The sequence below is a fragment of the Telopea speciosissima genome, chromosome 10 (assembly GCF_018873765.1).
Source record: "Telopea speciosissima isolate NSW1024214 ecotype Mountain lineage chromosome 10, Tspe_v1, whole genome shotgun sequence".
Taxonomy (NCBI): Eukaryota; Viridiplantae; Streptophyta; class Magnoliopsida; order Proteales; family Proteaceae; genus Telopea; species Telopea speciosissima.
Window position 1 is genome coordinate 56746010 of NC_057925.1, and position 15751 is coordinate 56761760.

The window sequence follows — 15751 nt, forward strand, 5'->3', positions numbered from 1 at the left end:
GAATCCTCGATTGCCGAGTTGCCCCAACTTCCCTATTACTGCAGACATAGTAGGATGTGAAATGACCGCCTTACCCCCACTCGAAAAAGGCACTTGGGCAGGGGTAAGATGGTCATTGCACGCCTAACTATGTCTACGGCAGTAGGGAAGTTGGGGTAGCTCAGCAGTAGAGGGATCCGACTCATGGCCTACACCAACACTCCCAGCAGTCTATCTTTCTCTTCTCCATATGAAAAGACATTTCTATCCCTTTGTTTCGAGGAGGAGAGAAAAACTACATCCCAAAATAACAATGTCTAAAGATGGATCAAAAGGTAACAATCATTTGATCTTAAACATCTATTTAATAAATATCAATACAAAATTTAATCAAGAGATCCCATTCATTAAACAGGGACCATGTATTGTAAACAGTATACAAAAACAGATAAAAACCAAATCGCCTACCCGTATGTGTATGCTTCACGTTAAATAACATGCATTTTTTTTTTCTTTTCTTTTTTCTTTGGGGGAGGTGGGGGTGGGGGTGGGGGTTGGCACGGTGCAAGCCACGCACCAGAGCACTTTTGAGGATTTGATCCATTGACCAAACATCGGGCAATCTTTCAACTGAGCAATATCAAACCACCGGGTCAAACATGTGTGTGCTCCATGCACCTTTTTTTTTTTTGGGGTAGAAATGCTCCATGCACTTTTAATGGTAAGCAAAATGACACATATCATCACCTCCTCTTAGCTGTAGCTGTGCACACCTCCCCTAACCGTAAATGTAGAAGCACCTAACGGGTAGGACCGGTAGATGACCCAAAGCCCACCCAACAGGACAAAACCAAACACCCGAGTAGGCGGTAAAGTATTTACCTATAGCTCTGAACTTCAAAATTAAACTCTAAAAGATCCACTATCCACTCTATTAGCACGCCGTATTGTCTTACACTCACAATAGAGAACCGTATAAACCACATAACTCCAAAGCACAATCAGCCCAAAGAAGCAAATCAAGCCCACTTTATTCACAAGTCCCATTATCACCACCACCATCGTCTCATCCTGACCGTCCATCGAACCCCTAAAGCCCCACCCAACACCACCAGAGACCAATAACTGAAAACCAGCCAAAACCCATCCACAAAACCGCCTTCCCTCCATCAACCCCCACCCAACCCTCATAGATTCCCACCCAAATCGCTCCTCCAACACCGAAACCACCATTCCAAAACTCAAAACCGCCATCAACTCCACCTCCAAAACCGCTCCGAAAACCACCATCAACCACGATGCATATGCGCCCCACCCTACCCAAGCCGTAACCGTAATCGTACCCGTCAATTGTACGTAGATCATCAAGATGAGAAATACGCATATCGACGTAACCAACGCTCTCTTCCACGTCAGCCGAACGGCCGACACCGCCGTTTGTAAGTTGGGCCGCTTCCCGGAACATGCCAATGCCGTCGAGTTAACGGACGTTATCATGGCAAACAGAGAAAGACCATAACAAGGGATCCAAAACAGAGCTTTAAGCCAGAGGAGAGTGACCGAGTCGACTCGGATTTGCTTCCATATTTGTCGACCCTCGAATCGAGTTGGTGAAAGTTGGGCTATGTCTTCAAGATGATAGATTTGGGTTTTCAGGGGATTCCAATAGAGAGCTAATGAGAAAAGGTGTAGAGAGAGAGGGAAGATGGTGAGGATATAGATGGAAATAAATAGTTTGGGGTTTCTGAAGAGAATTTTGATGGAATCGGTAAGGGTGTAGAAAGCGGAGAGATTACGATCTTCGTGGAGAACGAACTCGAACTGCTCTGTTGCTTCAGACATTTTTTGCTGCTTCTTCGATTTCCTCCTCTCCTTCTATTGTTGCGATTCATTCTCAGGCTATGCGATGTGTTGTCATCTATTTGCCTTCGTCGTTTAATTCTTATTCGGTTGCTTTTTGGGTGGAATTGCGGAAATGCCCTTCTAGTGTAATGTTCCAAATGCAGGAGTGAATGGCTGTGATCGGTTTTTGGATGACACGTGTAGAGCCTGTATTGTGAAGAGTATGAGATTGGATAAGGCTGAAAAAAGTCCTCTTGGGATTTTTAGTGCTTTACCCTCTGGATATATAGTTGGACCAAGACTACCAATAAGTAATCCGGTGAAGTTGAAAACCCGGCCCAGCCGACTTTCAACCGATTTTAGTGATTGTTCACCGGTTCAACCTTCTTTTGATCAAGTGGTTCAATGGAACGTTTCATAAACTGGAGGACTGATCCACCCGTTTTGATTCAATTGGGTCATTGACTCAATAAAATCATTTGACTTTTCCGACTTCAAGGTTGAAGTACCCTCTACCCAATTAGAAGTTGTGCTCGGTTCAAATCGAGCGGTTTCAATCATTGTTTTAGGAATCGGTCTCAGCTGATATCTCAATCTGGACCGGCCCATATCAGTTTTGATTTGACAGATTTACCTCTATTTTCCATTAAAAAACAGATTTTTTTGCCTTTACACCCTTGGTTTGTATCAATCTTGGATCAGGAACCGCCAATACCAATAAGGATTGGGCGATTCTGTCGATCCGGATACCAATCCTAAGATTCCCAACAAGGTCGGTTTTAGCCTCAGCAGCATGGCAGGCAGGAATGGTCAAAATTGACATTTCAAAACAGTACTTCATATTCCCTGCCCCCTACTAAGAGATGTGAATGGGCTCTGGCCCACCACATTACTGACTTGATATTTGACAAGATGTGAATGGGCTTTGCGTTTAACATGTGAAAGATAAAAGAGGTACCCCTTCCGTCAATCAATACATAAGATGCTATGGACCATTCATAAGTCTTGTTATGTAGCTTTAGCATGTAGAGAGAGAGGCCCACAACCACGATCATACTAGATTCCAGCACATTTTGTGGACAAGGAAACCCATTCAATAAAGTAACTACAGTTCTGAATTTATATCATCAAAAAAAAACCCTAAAGTTCTGAATTCATATCTATTTTGTGAAAATTCTGAACATATATTTACTATGGGAGAGCGTGGCTTCTATGCGGACAAATCAATGAGAAAGAACACAAAAGCATCTTGGGAGGCACGATTTCCAATGTTCGGGTGGGGAGATCATTTCACCTCTACTGTGTCTGGCATGGATGGTACAAAGAGGGTGCATACCCAAAAATGGATGATTGACAAAATTAGAGATGCATGGACATACATGAGGGTATTTGATTGAATTTCGATTTGAAGAGTGATGCATGGCCAATCCAGAACATTCTTTTGATATCTAATGGTTGGGATTGCTAAAACTCCCCTCCATATGGCAGACATGGGTGGCCCGCTTAGAAAACCTCTCCATTCGGGCTATTGTAGAGAAATTGAGTCCATTTGTTTTCAAAATTTTGGATTTTGTGATGGATATCAAACCTTTATTTTGCCATATGGTCAAATTTATTAAATTTGAGTCTAAAAACTTAACATGTGAGCAGAAAACCTTGGGCCCTACTTCTCTACAAAATTTGGGTCTTTTGTCTTCATCTGTCATGCAACAAAAATTAGACCTACATGAAAAATCGAAGCCCTGACCTTTAAATAATTTTTGGGAAAGGGAATGCTACTTGCTTGGATGCGGTGTGTGGCTCCTGCGTCTAGACATATTTGCAAGGGCTTGGCGGTCATTTGTGCGGCCCTGTGTCTAGGTACAGGAATCACACACCACACAGGACGAATAACGTTCTTTTCCCATCATTTTTTGTCATTTTGAAATCAATTATGAGGTTAGGCAGCTGCCATGTCACTACTTGCACAAGAGGATGCCATTATGCAACTTGAAACCATCAAACTAAACTAGATATTTGAACCCTGAAACCTACATTTTTAAACCTCAAACCATGAAGTTGGGAGAATGAATTCTCCTATAGCTATGGAAAAAACATGAAATCTGAAACCTATAACTTTTTTAAAATCATTTGACGGTTGTGGAACTAAGATCATTGAAAATAACGTGGGAAAGTCTTATAGATACAGAATTGACAAATGCCATTCACATAATCTGTCATCTATTTAATGATCAGGTTGTTCAATCATCAGTTCATATGATTAAAAAAAAAACATAATAACTGATTTTCTACATAAAAACCTAACCCTACTCATTTAGAGTTTTTAGTTTTTTTGATAAGAGTACTCATTTAGAGTTCAAACTTGATTGGTGAGATGAGTGGGGGTTTGTTTTTTTTTTATTTTTTATTATGTGCATTCAGCTCCAGACAGAGGTTCACAATTTCATTGTGATATTTAACACCTGAGATCAACTCCTTGGAAGGCAGGCTTGGCAATTGGCATCAAATATCAATGATCAACCTGTGCTTCGTCAATCAGAAGACAGGAGCCACCAGAGGAGAAGATTCATAAGACACCACTCTGGAAACTGGGAAGGCTCTGTTCTTGCTAAGTCTTAAAATTGAAGTTCAAAACTGATTACAGAGTATCTGATATTACAAGAATGAGGAGACGACCTGGAATTGGTGGCTTACAGACGGCTGCTGCTACTAGGGTTTGTTGTTGTTGTTGTTGTTGTTCTGATTCTTTTTTCTTTTTTTTTTGGTTCTCTCTAAATTTGTTTTCTAATCTCCATTCTTCTCTCTCTCTCTCAGGATCAATATCGATTGGTCGGAGAAAATGTGGCCAGGATTAAAACTGATCTCATGAAGGAACAGCTCACTACTTTCCGTTCTCAATTGGAGGACTTTGCTCGCAAACACAAGGTTGACCCTTTTCTTGTCTTTCGCTTGATAATCTCATGTTTTGCTTCAAAGTGTATTCTTTAACAAAATGACAAGATTTTATGGGCTGGTTGCCAATAAGAAACTGTACATAAACCATCCACGGCATACAAAAAACTGACTCCAAAGTAGCCCTCTAATTAACAATCCCTCACTTCACAATTGGATGTTGCCCTACATGTGTATACTGCCTTCCAACCCCTTCACTAGCTAGAGCATCTGCTAGGGAATTTACACTTCTTGGTCACGAAGAAAATGAGGTTTTCTCCTCGTTACATCATTACATGTGTTGGATTTAACACACATTTCCAACAACATGGTGGTTGCACACTTGCACTTCGAAGTGTTGCAAATTGTAAACCTTCAAAGAGCCCATAAAGTGTCTGTAAACTTCTCTCTTGCTAAAATCTAAATCTCTCTTTGAATCTGTTAATCAGCCAACCCTAAATGTACTCTAGACCATCTTTATTGTTTAAACCCTTGGAAGCGACAAATTTGTGATACCTGGTCTGGTGGTTTGATCTGCCAACTCCATTCATATATTTGTGATTAAGAGTACTGGACTGTTTATGATTGATTGAGTTTAGTCATCCATTTATTTGCGAAAAACCGCAACAGAAGTTATTGATTTTACTGTATATAATTACAAGTTGGATTTCTAACATATGCAATTCCCATACAGGCTAACTGATGCAGTGGTATCAATGCAAAGAATTTGGTGGCTTGATCCTTAAATCAGCAAAATTTAGGATTAGAATGGGTTTTCCAACAGATCTGTACTATCATGGATTGGGCTTGGCTTGGATTCTGTTGTAAGAGGGTTTTATTGTATTGAGCTGAATTATGAAGCCATATATGGGGTCTAAAAGGGGAGCATAAACATTAATAAGTAGTTATGTTGTAGGACATAGTAGTAGATTTAAATTAGATTAAGTTGCTGGGCAGCACAAAACAAGCCTTCTCACTTTACATGTGGGAGGTTATTGGTTAGTTGTTTAATGTCAGTAGTTTACTTAATGTTGTATTCTAGTTAGTCGAAAAGAGTCATAAGTTGGTCTTTTATAGAGTACTAAAATTTAGGAATTAGTCTATTAGTGATCTATATATATATTGTTGTAATTTTTTTTAGGGGGTAGTTTTTCAGTCTGGCAGGTCTAGAGATACTCTGTAGGCCATATATGCTACATGGCAGATTGGATTGAGCTTACATTTTGTGGATAGGTAGATCCCGAGGTCCCCTGTTTCACATGTCAAGTTTCAGCCTAAAAGGAGTTGGCCAAGTGGCAAAATAAAGCCTTGAAATCCAGTGAAAAAAATTGAAATATTTCTAAAAAAAAATAGATGGCTAAAAATACAAGGGGATCCGCCAATACATGGGAGGGTAATTATCAATGAATCTTAGTTTGATATTTGACATGTGGCAATCTAGATCATTTTCTAGATATTCATTTGGTCAAAATTGCCACATCAGCCTTCCATGTGGCAAAACTTGGTGCTGGAGTAGAGGTAATCCTCTAGTCTTGCCAGTATAGAAAAACTTTATTTTTTTTTGTCTAATATATAAAGGAAGAAATCTTTTTACGGTCGAGTTTAATGGGCAAACTTCTGCATGGCTGTTCTTGGTGAACAGCCTCATATTTTCTCCCTCTCTTTTCTTTCTGTTCAATTATTCAATACTCCTCTTCTGCATCTAGTCACCATACATATTAGTTTTGATATTCTGTTTAGGTTTTGATCTGTTTGGATTTTGCAACTATACTCTGTTTTTGGCCCTTGTAGTTTATTATGAGAATCCTTTGCTCCCTCTGAGATTCAGAATCCAGATATCTATAGCTGATCACTGATTTGAATTTAAATCTGTTTTCCAATCGAATTCTGCATTTAGTCCTCAGATCAACTTTGTTTTCTGATTCAGTTCCAGAAATTCTGAAGCTTGTGCCAACTTTGGTCTATTAGTAATCTGAAACCTTATTTCCACCATGCTTTCTAGTTTGGATTCATTATCTGCAGACTTTTAGTCCCTGCTTGCATCATTAACCTCGTTCATCACAGATTTTAATGCATTATAACATTTGAGTTCCAAATGTCATATTGCCAGAGTATCTATTGCATTCTGGTGATGCTAAATTTTTTTCCTTGGTGGCATAGTTGTCAAGATGTCTCCTAGGCTTCCAGGCTCCCTTTGCTCGAAGGGCGCCTTGGTCTCCTAGGCGGTGCCTAGTCGCCTTGCTGGTGTCACCTTAGTTTTCCCCCCTCAACCGCCTTAGGTCGCCTAGCCGCCTTGACATCTATGCTTGGTGAACATTTATTTTATTAAATAATGCAGCTTGCTTGGAAATAGTGTTAGTGTGTTACTTCTCCCAAAAGCTCGCGTTGTTAGGAAGGGTACACAACAATGTATATCGACATCCCCCTGCACGTGCAGGCCCCCCTACACACACGGCTCTGCACGTGACAACATCACGTGGTGGTGCCATCACATTGCACCAAGGGGCACGAGGTGTAGGGGCACCTTAACACACAACACAAACCATTGGCACTTCCCAAGGATCAAACACCCGAAGTTTTGGCTCTGATATCATGTTCCAACCACTTATACCCAAACCTCGAGCTTTTAGGAAGGGCACACAACAATGTATATCAATACAGTCTCTCTCCTCTTTCCCCCTCTCTGATAATTAAATATGTAGCCTCCTTCTCTTTCATTAAATATAGTAATATACCATTTCACTACCCGCTATTGGCTTAGCATGTAAGATGCCAATATAAGTGGGCAGCGTATAGATCCCTCACCTATTTATTATTTAATGTAGAATGGGTAACTGGACTGTTGGGGGTTGTATTAGCTTAGTCTATGGTGTCTCAGGATTGGAGGTTTGGATGGATTCAACTCCTAGACACATGCCATACCCAAACCCATTTAACTTTGGTTTCACCGTTTCACTTTAAACCCAACAAAGAATTCAATTTCTTGACCTCCATACCAACCATTTTCTTCCTCAATATTGGCTTTTTGTCTCTCCCTCCCTGCCTTGATCTCTTGATGTCTTTTCAATCTTTATCAAGCAATTATTATTCCGCTGTTATTTTATATCTCCTACGCATCTTTGATTTTTACCTACTTACAGGCATTAACTTTCTATACATTATATATGTACTATTTTAATAAATAACTTGCACTGACATTTCAGTTGGTTGGTGCAGAATGACATTCGTAAGAACCCTGCATTCAGATCACAGTTCCATGATATGTGTGCTAAAGTTGGAGTGGATCCTTTAGCCTCAAACAAGGGATTTTGGGCAGAGCTACTGGGGATTGGAGACTTCTATTATGAACTTGGTTGGTACTTGGCACTGATTGTGTTTATTCCTGGTACATTTATTTTCAAAAGTACTTTGGGCCTTACACCGTAGTATATGTAGCATCTGTCTGTATAGTATTATAGTTAAGTGGGTAATTAGAATTTTGTCGTGCTGTTGTTGCAGTTATGTGATGAAATCTGGTCCTGTGTAATTTGAGACTGTAATTTTGCCTTCTAGTTATTCTTGAAGAACTCACATTCTTGACTAATTCCTTACTGATCTGACAGAGTTTCTGCTCATGCATGTGGTTTCTAAGGCATGGTGTACTTTACTACTTTGTTGTTTTGCAAAACTCTCTCTTTCTGCTTTCATTGCCTGTCGGAATTTTTTTTTTTTTTTGATTTTTTATGTAGCGTGTATTATCTGATCTAAAGATAGATTTGGCTTTCCTAAATAATAAAACTAAGTCCTCGCCTATTAAATTTTTATTTATAAGAAGTAAGAGGCAAAAATCATACCAAAGACAGCCTTAACTAACAAGGACTTTAAAATACTAAACTAGTTCTGATAACTTTTCGAGTACTTGGGCCCCACACCACTAATCATAAAAGGACTCTTAATGACTAAACTAAAAAAAACTACACTACCTAAATGCCTAATGGATCCCACTAATTAAATATCTATTTTCGTACAAGTATTGACACCCCCACTTTTGGGCTTTATAATTCTGCCACTTACAAATAAAACCGAAAGAATTAAAAGCCCATACCTGATAGATAGTCAAATAGGACAAAATTTTGGACTGAGCCTGCATTAGTTTGGTGGCTTATCACTCCCTGATTCTAAGAGCTGAAGCAAGAACCACCCATAATGTGGCAGGGGGGTTGCACCTGGTTTCTTGGTCCCGAGTTCTTGAGTGTTGTAAGTGGTTCCCCCCTTAGGAAGCTGGATTTCTTGAGCATTTGCAAGCAACCAAGCAGTATTCTCAAATCTGAGGATGCAACTCCTGAGGTCAGCTTCTAAAATTCTAATAAACTGGAGCATAGTCAAACAGGCACTTTTTATTCACTTTGGAGAATCTTCTCTATGAGGAGGATGCTGTATTTTGGGTATAGACTTATTTGCCAAGCCAACTACAGTATTCTATGTGGAGTGCCATCTTCTACAGCTGTCACGGGCCATAATCTAGTTTTAATCTGAATCTGGCCTATTTATTTTGGGTATGGATAGGGTAACGTTAATATATGCATATGTCTAAAACCATACTTGTATATGTTGTAATATGGGTATAAGGGTAGAATGGTCCTTAGGGTTTCTTTAGTGTTTGCCGTAGGGGCATTATTGTACTTGTACCTCATCTTACTCTATTATAAATAAAGCCTGGCTGGTGTTTCATTGACACAAGTCAAGTTTCTCTGAACATCTTGGTATCAGAGCCAGGAGGTCAAGTGTTCGACTCCTGGGAAGTGCATTGGAAGAGTTTTCCCGACATTTCTTCTCCCTTGGTGCCGCGCGAAGGAAATGCCGCATGAGCTCACGTACAAGGAACCATGGGATCTTGGCCTGCACATGCGGGGGGAGTGTTGATAAATAGCCCTTTCCCTAAACGCTTGAGCTTTTAAAGTATATAATTTATAATATATGCATGATATTCTATATGTAACATATGATTATTATATATTTATTGGGAGAGGGATCTCTGAGCAAGCTAGGTACTCTACACCCTCTCACATTGCTTTTTTTAATCATGAGTTCTTTTCCCATTTATATTTTTGCTTATACTTTTAATGATCTAAAGATAGTTGTGTATCTATCCATGATAATTTATAAGACACTTTAGCTGATTCAGATATCCAGATCTATATTTCATTGTCTGATTAATAATCAGATCTTAACACATTACCTAGTGTAGATCTGTATTATTAATCAGATTTCGGATAGTCAGATGATAAACAGATCCACATGTGTATCCCCTGGGATCTACCGAGTTGACCTTTAACCACTCTACCATCATCTCAGATTGCTGCATATGGTTTTGTAGAATTGAAAAATACGAATTTCATATTATGCTCATCTTCGTCCAGCTCCTTAAAGTGTCATGTGTACCGAGATCTTCCTAACAACCATCAAGTACGAATATTAGTGGTCAAGCTTTTTATGATTTATGATCAACATGTGGAGATAATTTCAGATGTTTTTTCTTCTTGTATTGTGTTGAAGAAAAAAATATTCAGTCTTTTTATTAACAAAGGTCGTACTTCCAACTTTCTTTTTTTTGGGTGAATAAAAGAATTCATTACCAAGGAAAGAAAGAAAAACAAGGGCCCCCAATGGGGGAAAACAACAGCCCACGGCTAGACAAAGCTATCAGCTAGAGGCTGCTGAAGCAGAAAAAGAAACATTTGGGACACCTCAGGAGACAACAATAAGCCTATTCCTTGGGGTGTCAGCACAAAAAGAGGGGGGAGCTGACAACAATTTGGAGGAAATTTCGAAGGAAATGGAATCCCAAATCTGATGGAAAGACCGAGAATTGGAGGTCCATTTCCTGATATTTCTCTCCATCCATATATGGTTGATGGCAGCACAAAAAGCCAACTTCCCAACAGTGTAACAAATAGAGGTGCCTCCAAAGGTCATATCTACCCAAATCCATTCTCTTGAGAAAGGCAGGATTCTTCTTTGGGCCGGCCAACACTTAGAAAGGATACCCTTCCAGATGGCTTTAGAGGTCGGGCATTCAAAGAACAGATGATCAGAGTCTTCAATGTTGTTCCAGTAAAGGCAGCAAGCACTGGACACTTGGATGTGACGCTTGGGCAGGAAAGCTTGAGTAGGAAGACAGTTGGTGAAGACTCTCCAAGTCGTGAAACAATGCCTAGGGATGTGATGCTTGAACCAAAGAAGCTTCCTCCAACCAGCCACCAAGCCTTTGAAGCGGATAAGGTTCCAAGCAGCCTTGGAAGAGAATTTCCTAGAGCCATCTACTGTCCAGAGGACACAATCACCCCTAGAAGGCAGCCTTCTTTGGATGGTCTGAAGATCATTCCAAAGGAGAGAGAGAGGCTGAGAAGAGGTAGGGGGAGGGGCCCAATCATTGTGATGAAGGATGTCTGCAACCAGAGGCATCCTCTGAAGACCTGAGGCATAGATCGTCCTTCGGGTGACAAGGTGCAAAAGAATTCCTTTGGGGTGCCAGTGATCCAACCAAAGGGAGGTGGAGAGACCATCTCCAATGTGAGATTGGATGAAAGAGAGCACAATGTGGCGGTATTCTAGGATCTTGCGCCAGACCCAGGAAGCATCAGAGGAGCCAGAAGCAGTCCAAATGGAATCATGTCGAAGAGGGCCCGAATAAACCCAATCAACCCAAATGCTTTTCTGTTTTGAAGCTAACTTCCAGATCAGCTTGATAATCCCAAGCTGATCTGGAAGTTAGCTTCAAAACAGAAAAGCATTTGGGTTGATTGGGTTTATTCGGTCCCTCTTCGGCCTGATTCCATTTGGACTGCCAACTTTCTTGTTATGATTTGAGGCATGGAATTTTTTTTTTTTTTTGGGGGGGGGGGTGCTCATATAGATTTTTCTTTGGTGAATAGTTCTCCAACTAATATTTTGAGTTTTATATACTTTTCTTTAATTTCCTCTGCTCAGAAAACTTTTCTTACTTAGCTAGGCAGGGGTGCAAATTGTTGACATTTGTTTGGCTACAAGGTCTCTCAATGGAGGGTTGATCAACTTACAAGAGCTCTGCAATATGCTTTGTCAAAAGCGAAAGGTTGCTCGTGAATCTGTGACAGAAGACGACTGCTTGCGTGCTATAAGCAAACTGAAGGTATCATAACAAGTCTATTATGTGCAATATTTCTACTCCTTGTGTTCAGGGTGTACTCTGACATACCCATCAAGAGCATTCTACTTGAATCAACTGACTCATGGAATACGGGGGTGAGTTTTCACTTAGATGGTCACTTGAGTCTATAAGCTACTTTTCCTAGCTGCTTCTCTACAAGGTCTTCTTTTTTCCTTTTAGGCTGGACCAAGTCTTTGGGTGGGGCAATGGAATACTTTGGCATGGTCATATACGTAACATAGAAATCACACTTGGGAAGGGTGGACAATTACCTAGAGCAGCGGGTGCTGTAGAGAAACTGATTGCAAAAGAGGGTAAATCGGCCACAGCAAAATTAACTTGTAGGGAAGCCCATTTCATATCAAAAAACTGCTCAGCAACATTCAGACAGGTGGGTAATGTTGGGGTGAACCAGAAAAGTTTGGGTAGAGCTGGATCTAAGTGTTGGCTAGGTAAGTGTCCTGTGTCGTAAGGTTGAAAAAAAAAGAGAACTGGTGAAGAAGATTTTTTTTTTCTTTTTTTTTTTATTGAAATTTACTACTCTTTTTTTATTCGTTTTTCCCCCCAATGAGATCACCAAATTAGCATGTTGGAAGAATCCAGTGGAATTATTTAAATAGATTTACCTGGAGAATGAACTCTGGGAAGTTAGAGTAGAATTAATATGATAAATAGAAATTCATGAAAAAATATCCAAGTTTGGTATAGGTCGCTAAAAGAAAGTTATTTCATATGGGTAAGCCTTTCTAAGCTCAATCCTTCTCATGAAACAAATGCTCCAATAAAATGCTAGTTAGTAATCATATTCTTCTGATTAGAGGCAAGTTTGGTATAGGTCGCAAAGAAAAAAACTTTTTAACATAGGGATATAGATATCCAATCAGGTATAGGTTTTGCCTACTAGATCTCATTGGTAAGCTTTATGGAATAAAGATTGTTATCCTCCTAATGCACATTTGACATTAACACTGTAACATTTGTAGGGTAGTCTTGCTGCCTAGTAAATGGGGTTACTGATGCCTTGGTTTCCCCTTTTGTTTGATGTATAATTCATCCAGTTTCCATTACTCAGTTTACTGCTTCAGAGTAATTTTAATTTTGGACCCAGAATTATTTCTATATTCTTCGCTGCCTGGCTGTGAGAATTTGATGTATGGATCTTACAGGCATTGGGTAGTGGTTTCGAGGTGATTTCTGTTGGAAAGAAAAAGCTTGTGCGGTCTGTTCCCACTGAATTGAACAAGGACCACAATGAAATTTTAGACCTGGCCCAGGTTTGTTTCTTCTCCATTTTCCTGTAATCTCTTTTACTGATTAACTTTTTATTGTACTTGGTGCATTTTCCTTGATTGTTAGGACATAGTCTTTGAGTGCAGTTTTTTCTCTGTAAACTTCTGCCGTCTGGTCTTTAGCTTCACGTAGAGTAGGTTCATATGTTTTGTAGGAAGTAGGTGAGTCCGCAGGTTACTTGTGCATACATATGGGTTTGGCCCATCCTGTCCAAACTATGAGTGAGATAGCCAAACTTTGTTGTTCCTAGAAATCAAATTAACTTGTATGAAGGTCCAGTCAAATTAGATAGTTGACTTTGAGTATAGCTCACACTCTCTCTGTGATTATATAATTAATTTGGAATAGGAAACAGTCTTCTAACTGGAAACTGCTAATCAATTACAGGTGAGTCCATCTTGAAAATGGATCTACCAGTGCCACCGCAGCTAGTCTCCCAGCTCCATATGTAGGGGATAGCCAGAGTAGAGTTTTTTCTTTTTGGCTGTTAATTACTGTGTCATGGGAGAGAGAGAAATTTGGTTTGGGACCAAGTTTTCCTTGAGCCACGGTGAAGTGGAATTCCTTGACTGCGGCTTTCGGATGGGTGGGAGAGGGTATCGCGCAACAGTGGGGGGGGTATGTTCGACCATTCGTAAATAGGGGAGGATGTTTAGGACCCTAGGATGGTTGCTGAACCCTTCCCTCGAGGTGAAGGAAAACTTTCTCCTTTGATTTTTGACCTGCAATATTACAACTTGTGTGTTTGGAGTTTCTGTGAAAACCTATCCCCTATAAACAGATTTGAATTTTAAGACACATGTAGATACATACTCTAGGGTATTCAGCTATTCGCTTTATGTGAAAATTCTCTACTGTCAGTTTTCAAGCGAGGTTTTCTTCACTGTGAGTCTGCTCAATTGTTTGGGACGGTTCTGCTACACTTCAACTTGGTCTGGGTTGTCAAGTGGGATTGGAGTTCTCATCTCCTTGGATGAAGTATTCCTAATACATATAAAACCTTGATGGATCCATTCTACTTGTAATGTGCCAGGATTGTGTTTCAAGTTGTTTATTTGCATTACTAGTAATTGCAAATCCAAGCCAGTCAGCTACTTCGTCTTAATGGGCCAGCCTAAGTGGGACTGAAATGGGTAATGCCAAATGTATTCCCTTGAGAAAGTTGGTTGAGAAGTGTTCTCTCATGAGGATTAATGCTACATCAGAACAAATTGGAATGAAATCTTTCATAGTTTCATTTTAGTTCTTTATGGAATTTTGAGTACACAATGTCTTTGTGGTAATGGACTAATTTCAACATACCATAGTTGAATAAGAAGAAACTAGTTCATTTTGTGAAATACTAAACTGGCTTCATCTTTAGTTTTGTAATTAAGATAGCTGTCATGACTAAAATTGGTCCACATCAATCATGAGAGATGTGAACTTATGTTTCTTTAGCCTTTTATGTCTGAATTAAGATGATTTTATTCCATTTACCTTTCAAAAGCCAGCCAAAGATTTTTTAGTTTGCCTTCGTGGACTGTTGTTTTAGTTTGTCAATAAAGCATATGAAAAGAAAGGAAGTCATTGTTTAACCAATATGAGAATTGGAGACAACTGTGATTTGTGATATCAGGCCTAAATGATACATTGTGAATCTGTTATTCCTGCTAATAGTTCATCAAATTATATCATTCTGTTTGAGTTGGACTACTTTAGGGTCAAGGCTATGTGACGATGGAAGAGGTAGAGAAGCGGCTCTCTTGGTCATCCGGTCGAGCTATTGATGACCTCGAAACCCTACTGGAAGTAAGTGCATGTTTTTGTAGCCAATTTCATTTTTGCATTCAGAATTGTTACTAATGTATGGAAGTATCTCAAACTCCTCTTGGTGGATACACAGGAAGGACTTGCAATGATTGATGATGGTCACAAAGATGGTAAAAGGCGTTATTGGTTCCCTTGTGTGTCATTTGTTACTACCTCATAGTAGCAATCCTTCTGAAAGTCCGATTTTCACATTAGATTTGGCTCTGGTAATGTACTGATGTCTTTTTACATGTAACTTGATGAGGAAGTGTACATTTTTACTGTTTGATTGGTATATGGTAATCTTATTTTCTCCTTGTTTTAGGCTTCTTAGTCTGTAAATTTGAGAGTCCAAGATATTCCTCATGTATGGTCCATGCTTTAATTACCGACCCTTGTTTGCCTTTCACAACAAAATAACAAGTATTTCAATGAGCCAACTCCATTGCCCATTATGTTCAGAATTTAAGCAACTTGACTTAACAAGCTGTCAGCTTCAAAGATTTTGTCTCTTCAACTCCAAATGTCGAAGCTCTCCTCTGCTAACCACTAGTCTACAGTTTTATATAGCATAAGTTTGAGAACCATACCAGTCTAGAGACTCTCACAGCAAGACAGAGCTTTGCCAAATCTTGCATACGTGCACTTCTGCATTTTAAAGTCTGCAATTGAGATTTCTGAAGTTGGGTCCCTCCCAATCTCATCACCTTCATGATGGCTACAAACTTAAGGAGCTGTTTGAGTTAGTCC

At 39.7% G+C, this 15751-nt stretch overlaps 1 protein-coding gene across 1 annotated transcript; it reads left to right on the forward strand.

The window, feature by feature from the left end:
- The first annotated feature begins 4461 nt into the window (after nucleotides 1-4461).
- Nucleotides 4462-15326, forward strand: LOC122641448 (vacuolar protein sorting-associated protein 22 homolog 1). Its single transcript, XM_043834683.1, has 7 exons — nucleotides 4462-4535; nucleotides 4636-4746; nucleotides 7969-8104; nucleotides 11748-11902; nucleotides 13087-13194; nucleotides 14912-15001; nucleotides 15096-15326. The coding sequence occupies exons 1-7, from the start codon at nucleotides 4485-4487 to the stop codon at nucleotides 15180-15182; spliced, it is 738 nt and encodes a 245-aa protein (XP_043690618.1). The 5' UTR covers nucleotides 4462-4484; the 3' UTR covers nucleotides 15183-15326.
- The last annotated feature ends 425 nt before the right edge of the window (nucleotides 15327-15751 follow it).

Coding starts and splice junctions, on each gene's coding strand:
- LOC122641448 (XM_043834683.1), top strand. CDS start 4,485: ATGAGGAGACGACCTGGAATTGGTGGCTTACAGACGGCTGCTGCTACT. Junction 4,536..4,635: donor AGACGGCTGCTGCTACTAGG/GTTTGTTGTTGT, acceptor TCTCTCTCTCAG/GATCAATATCGATTGGTCGG. Junction 4,747..7,968: donor ACTTTGCTCGCAAACACAAG/GTTGACCCTTTT, acceptor TGGTTGGTGCAG/AATGACATTCGTAAGAACCC.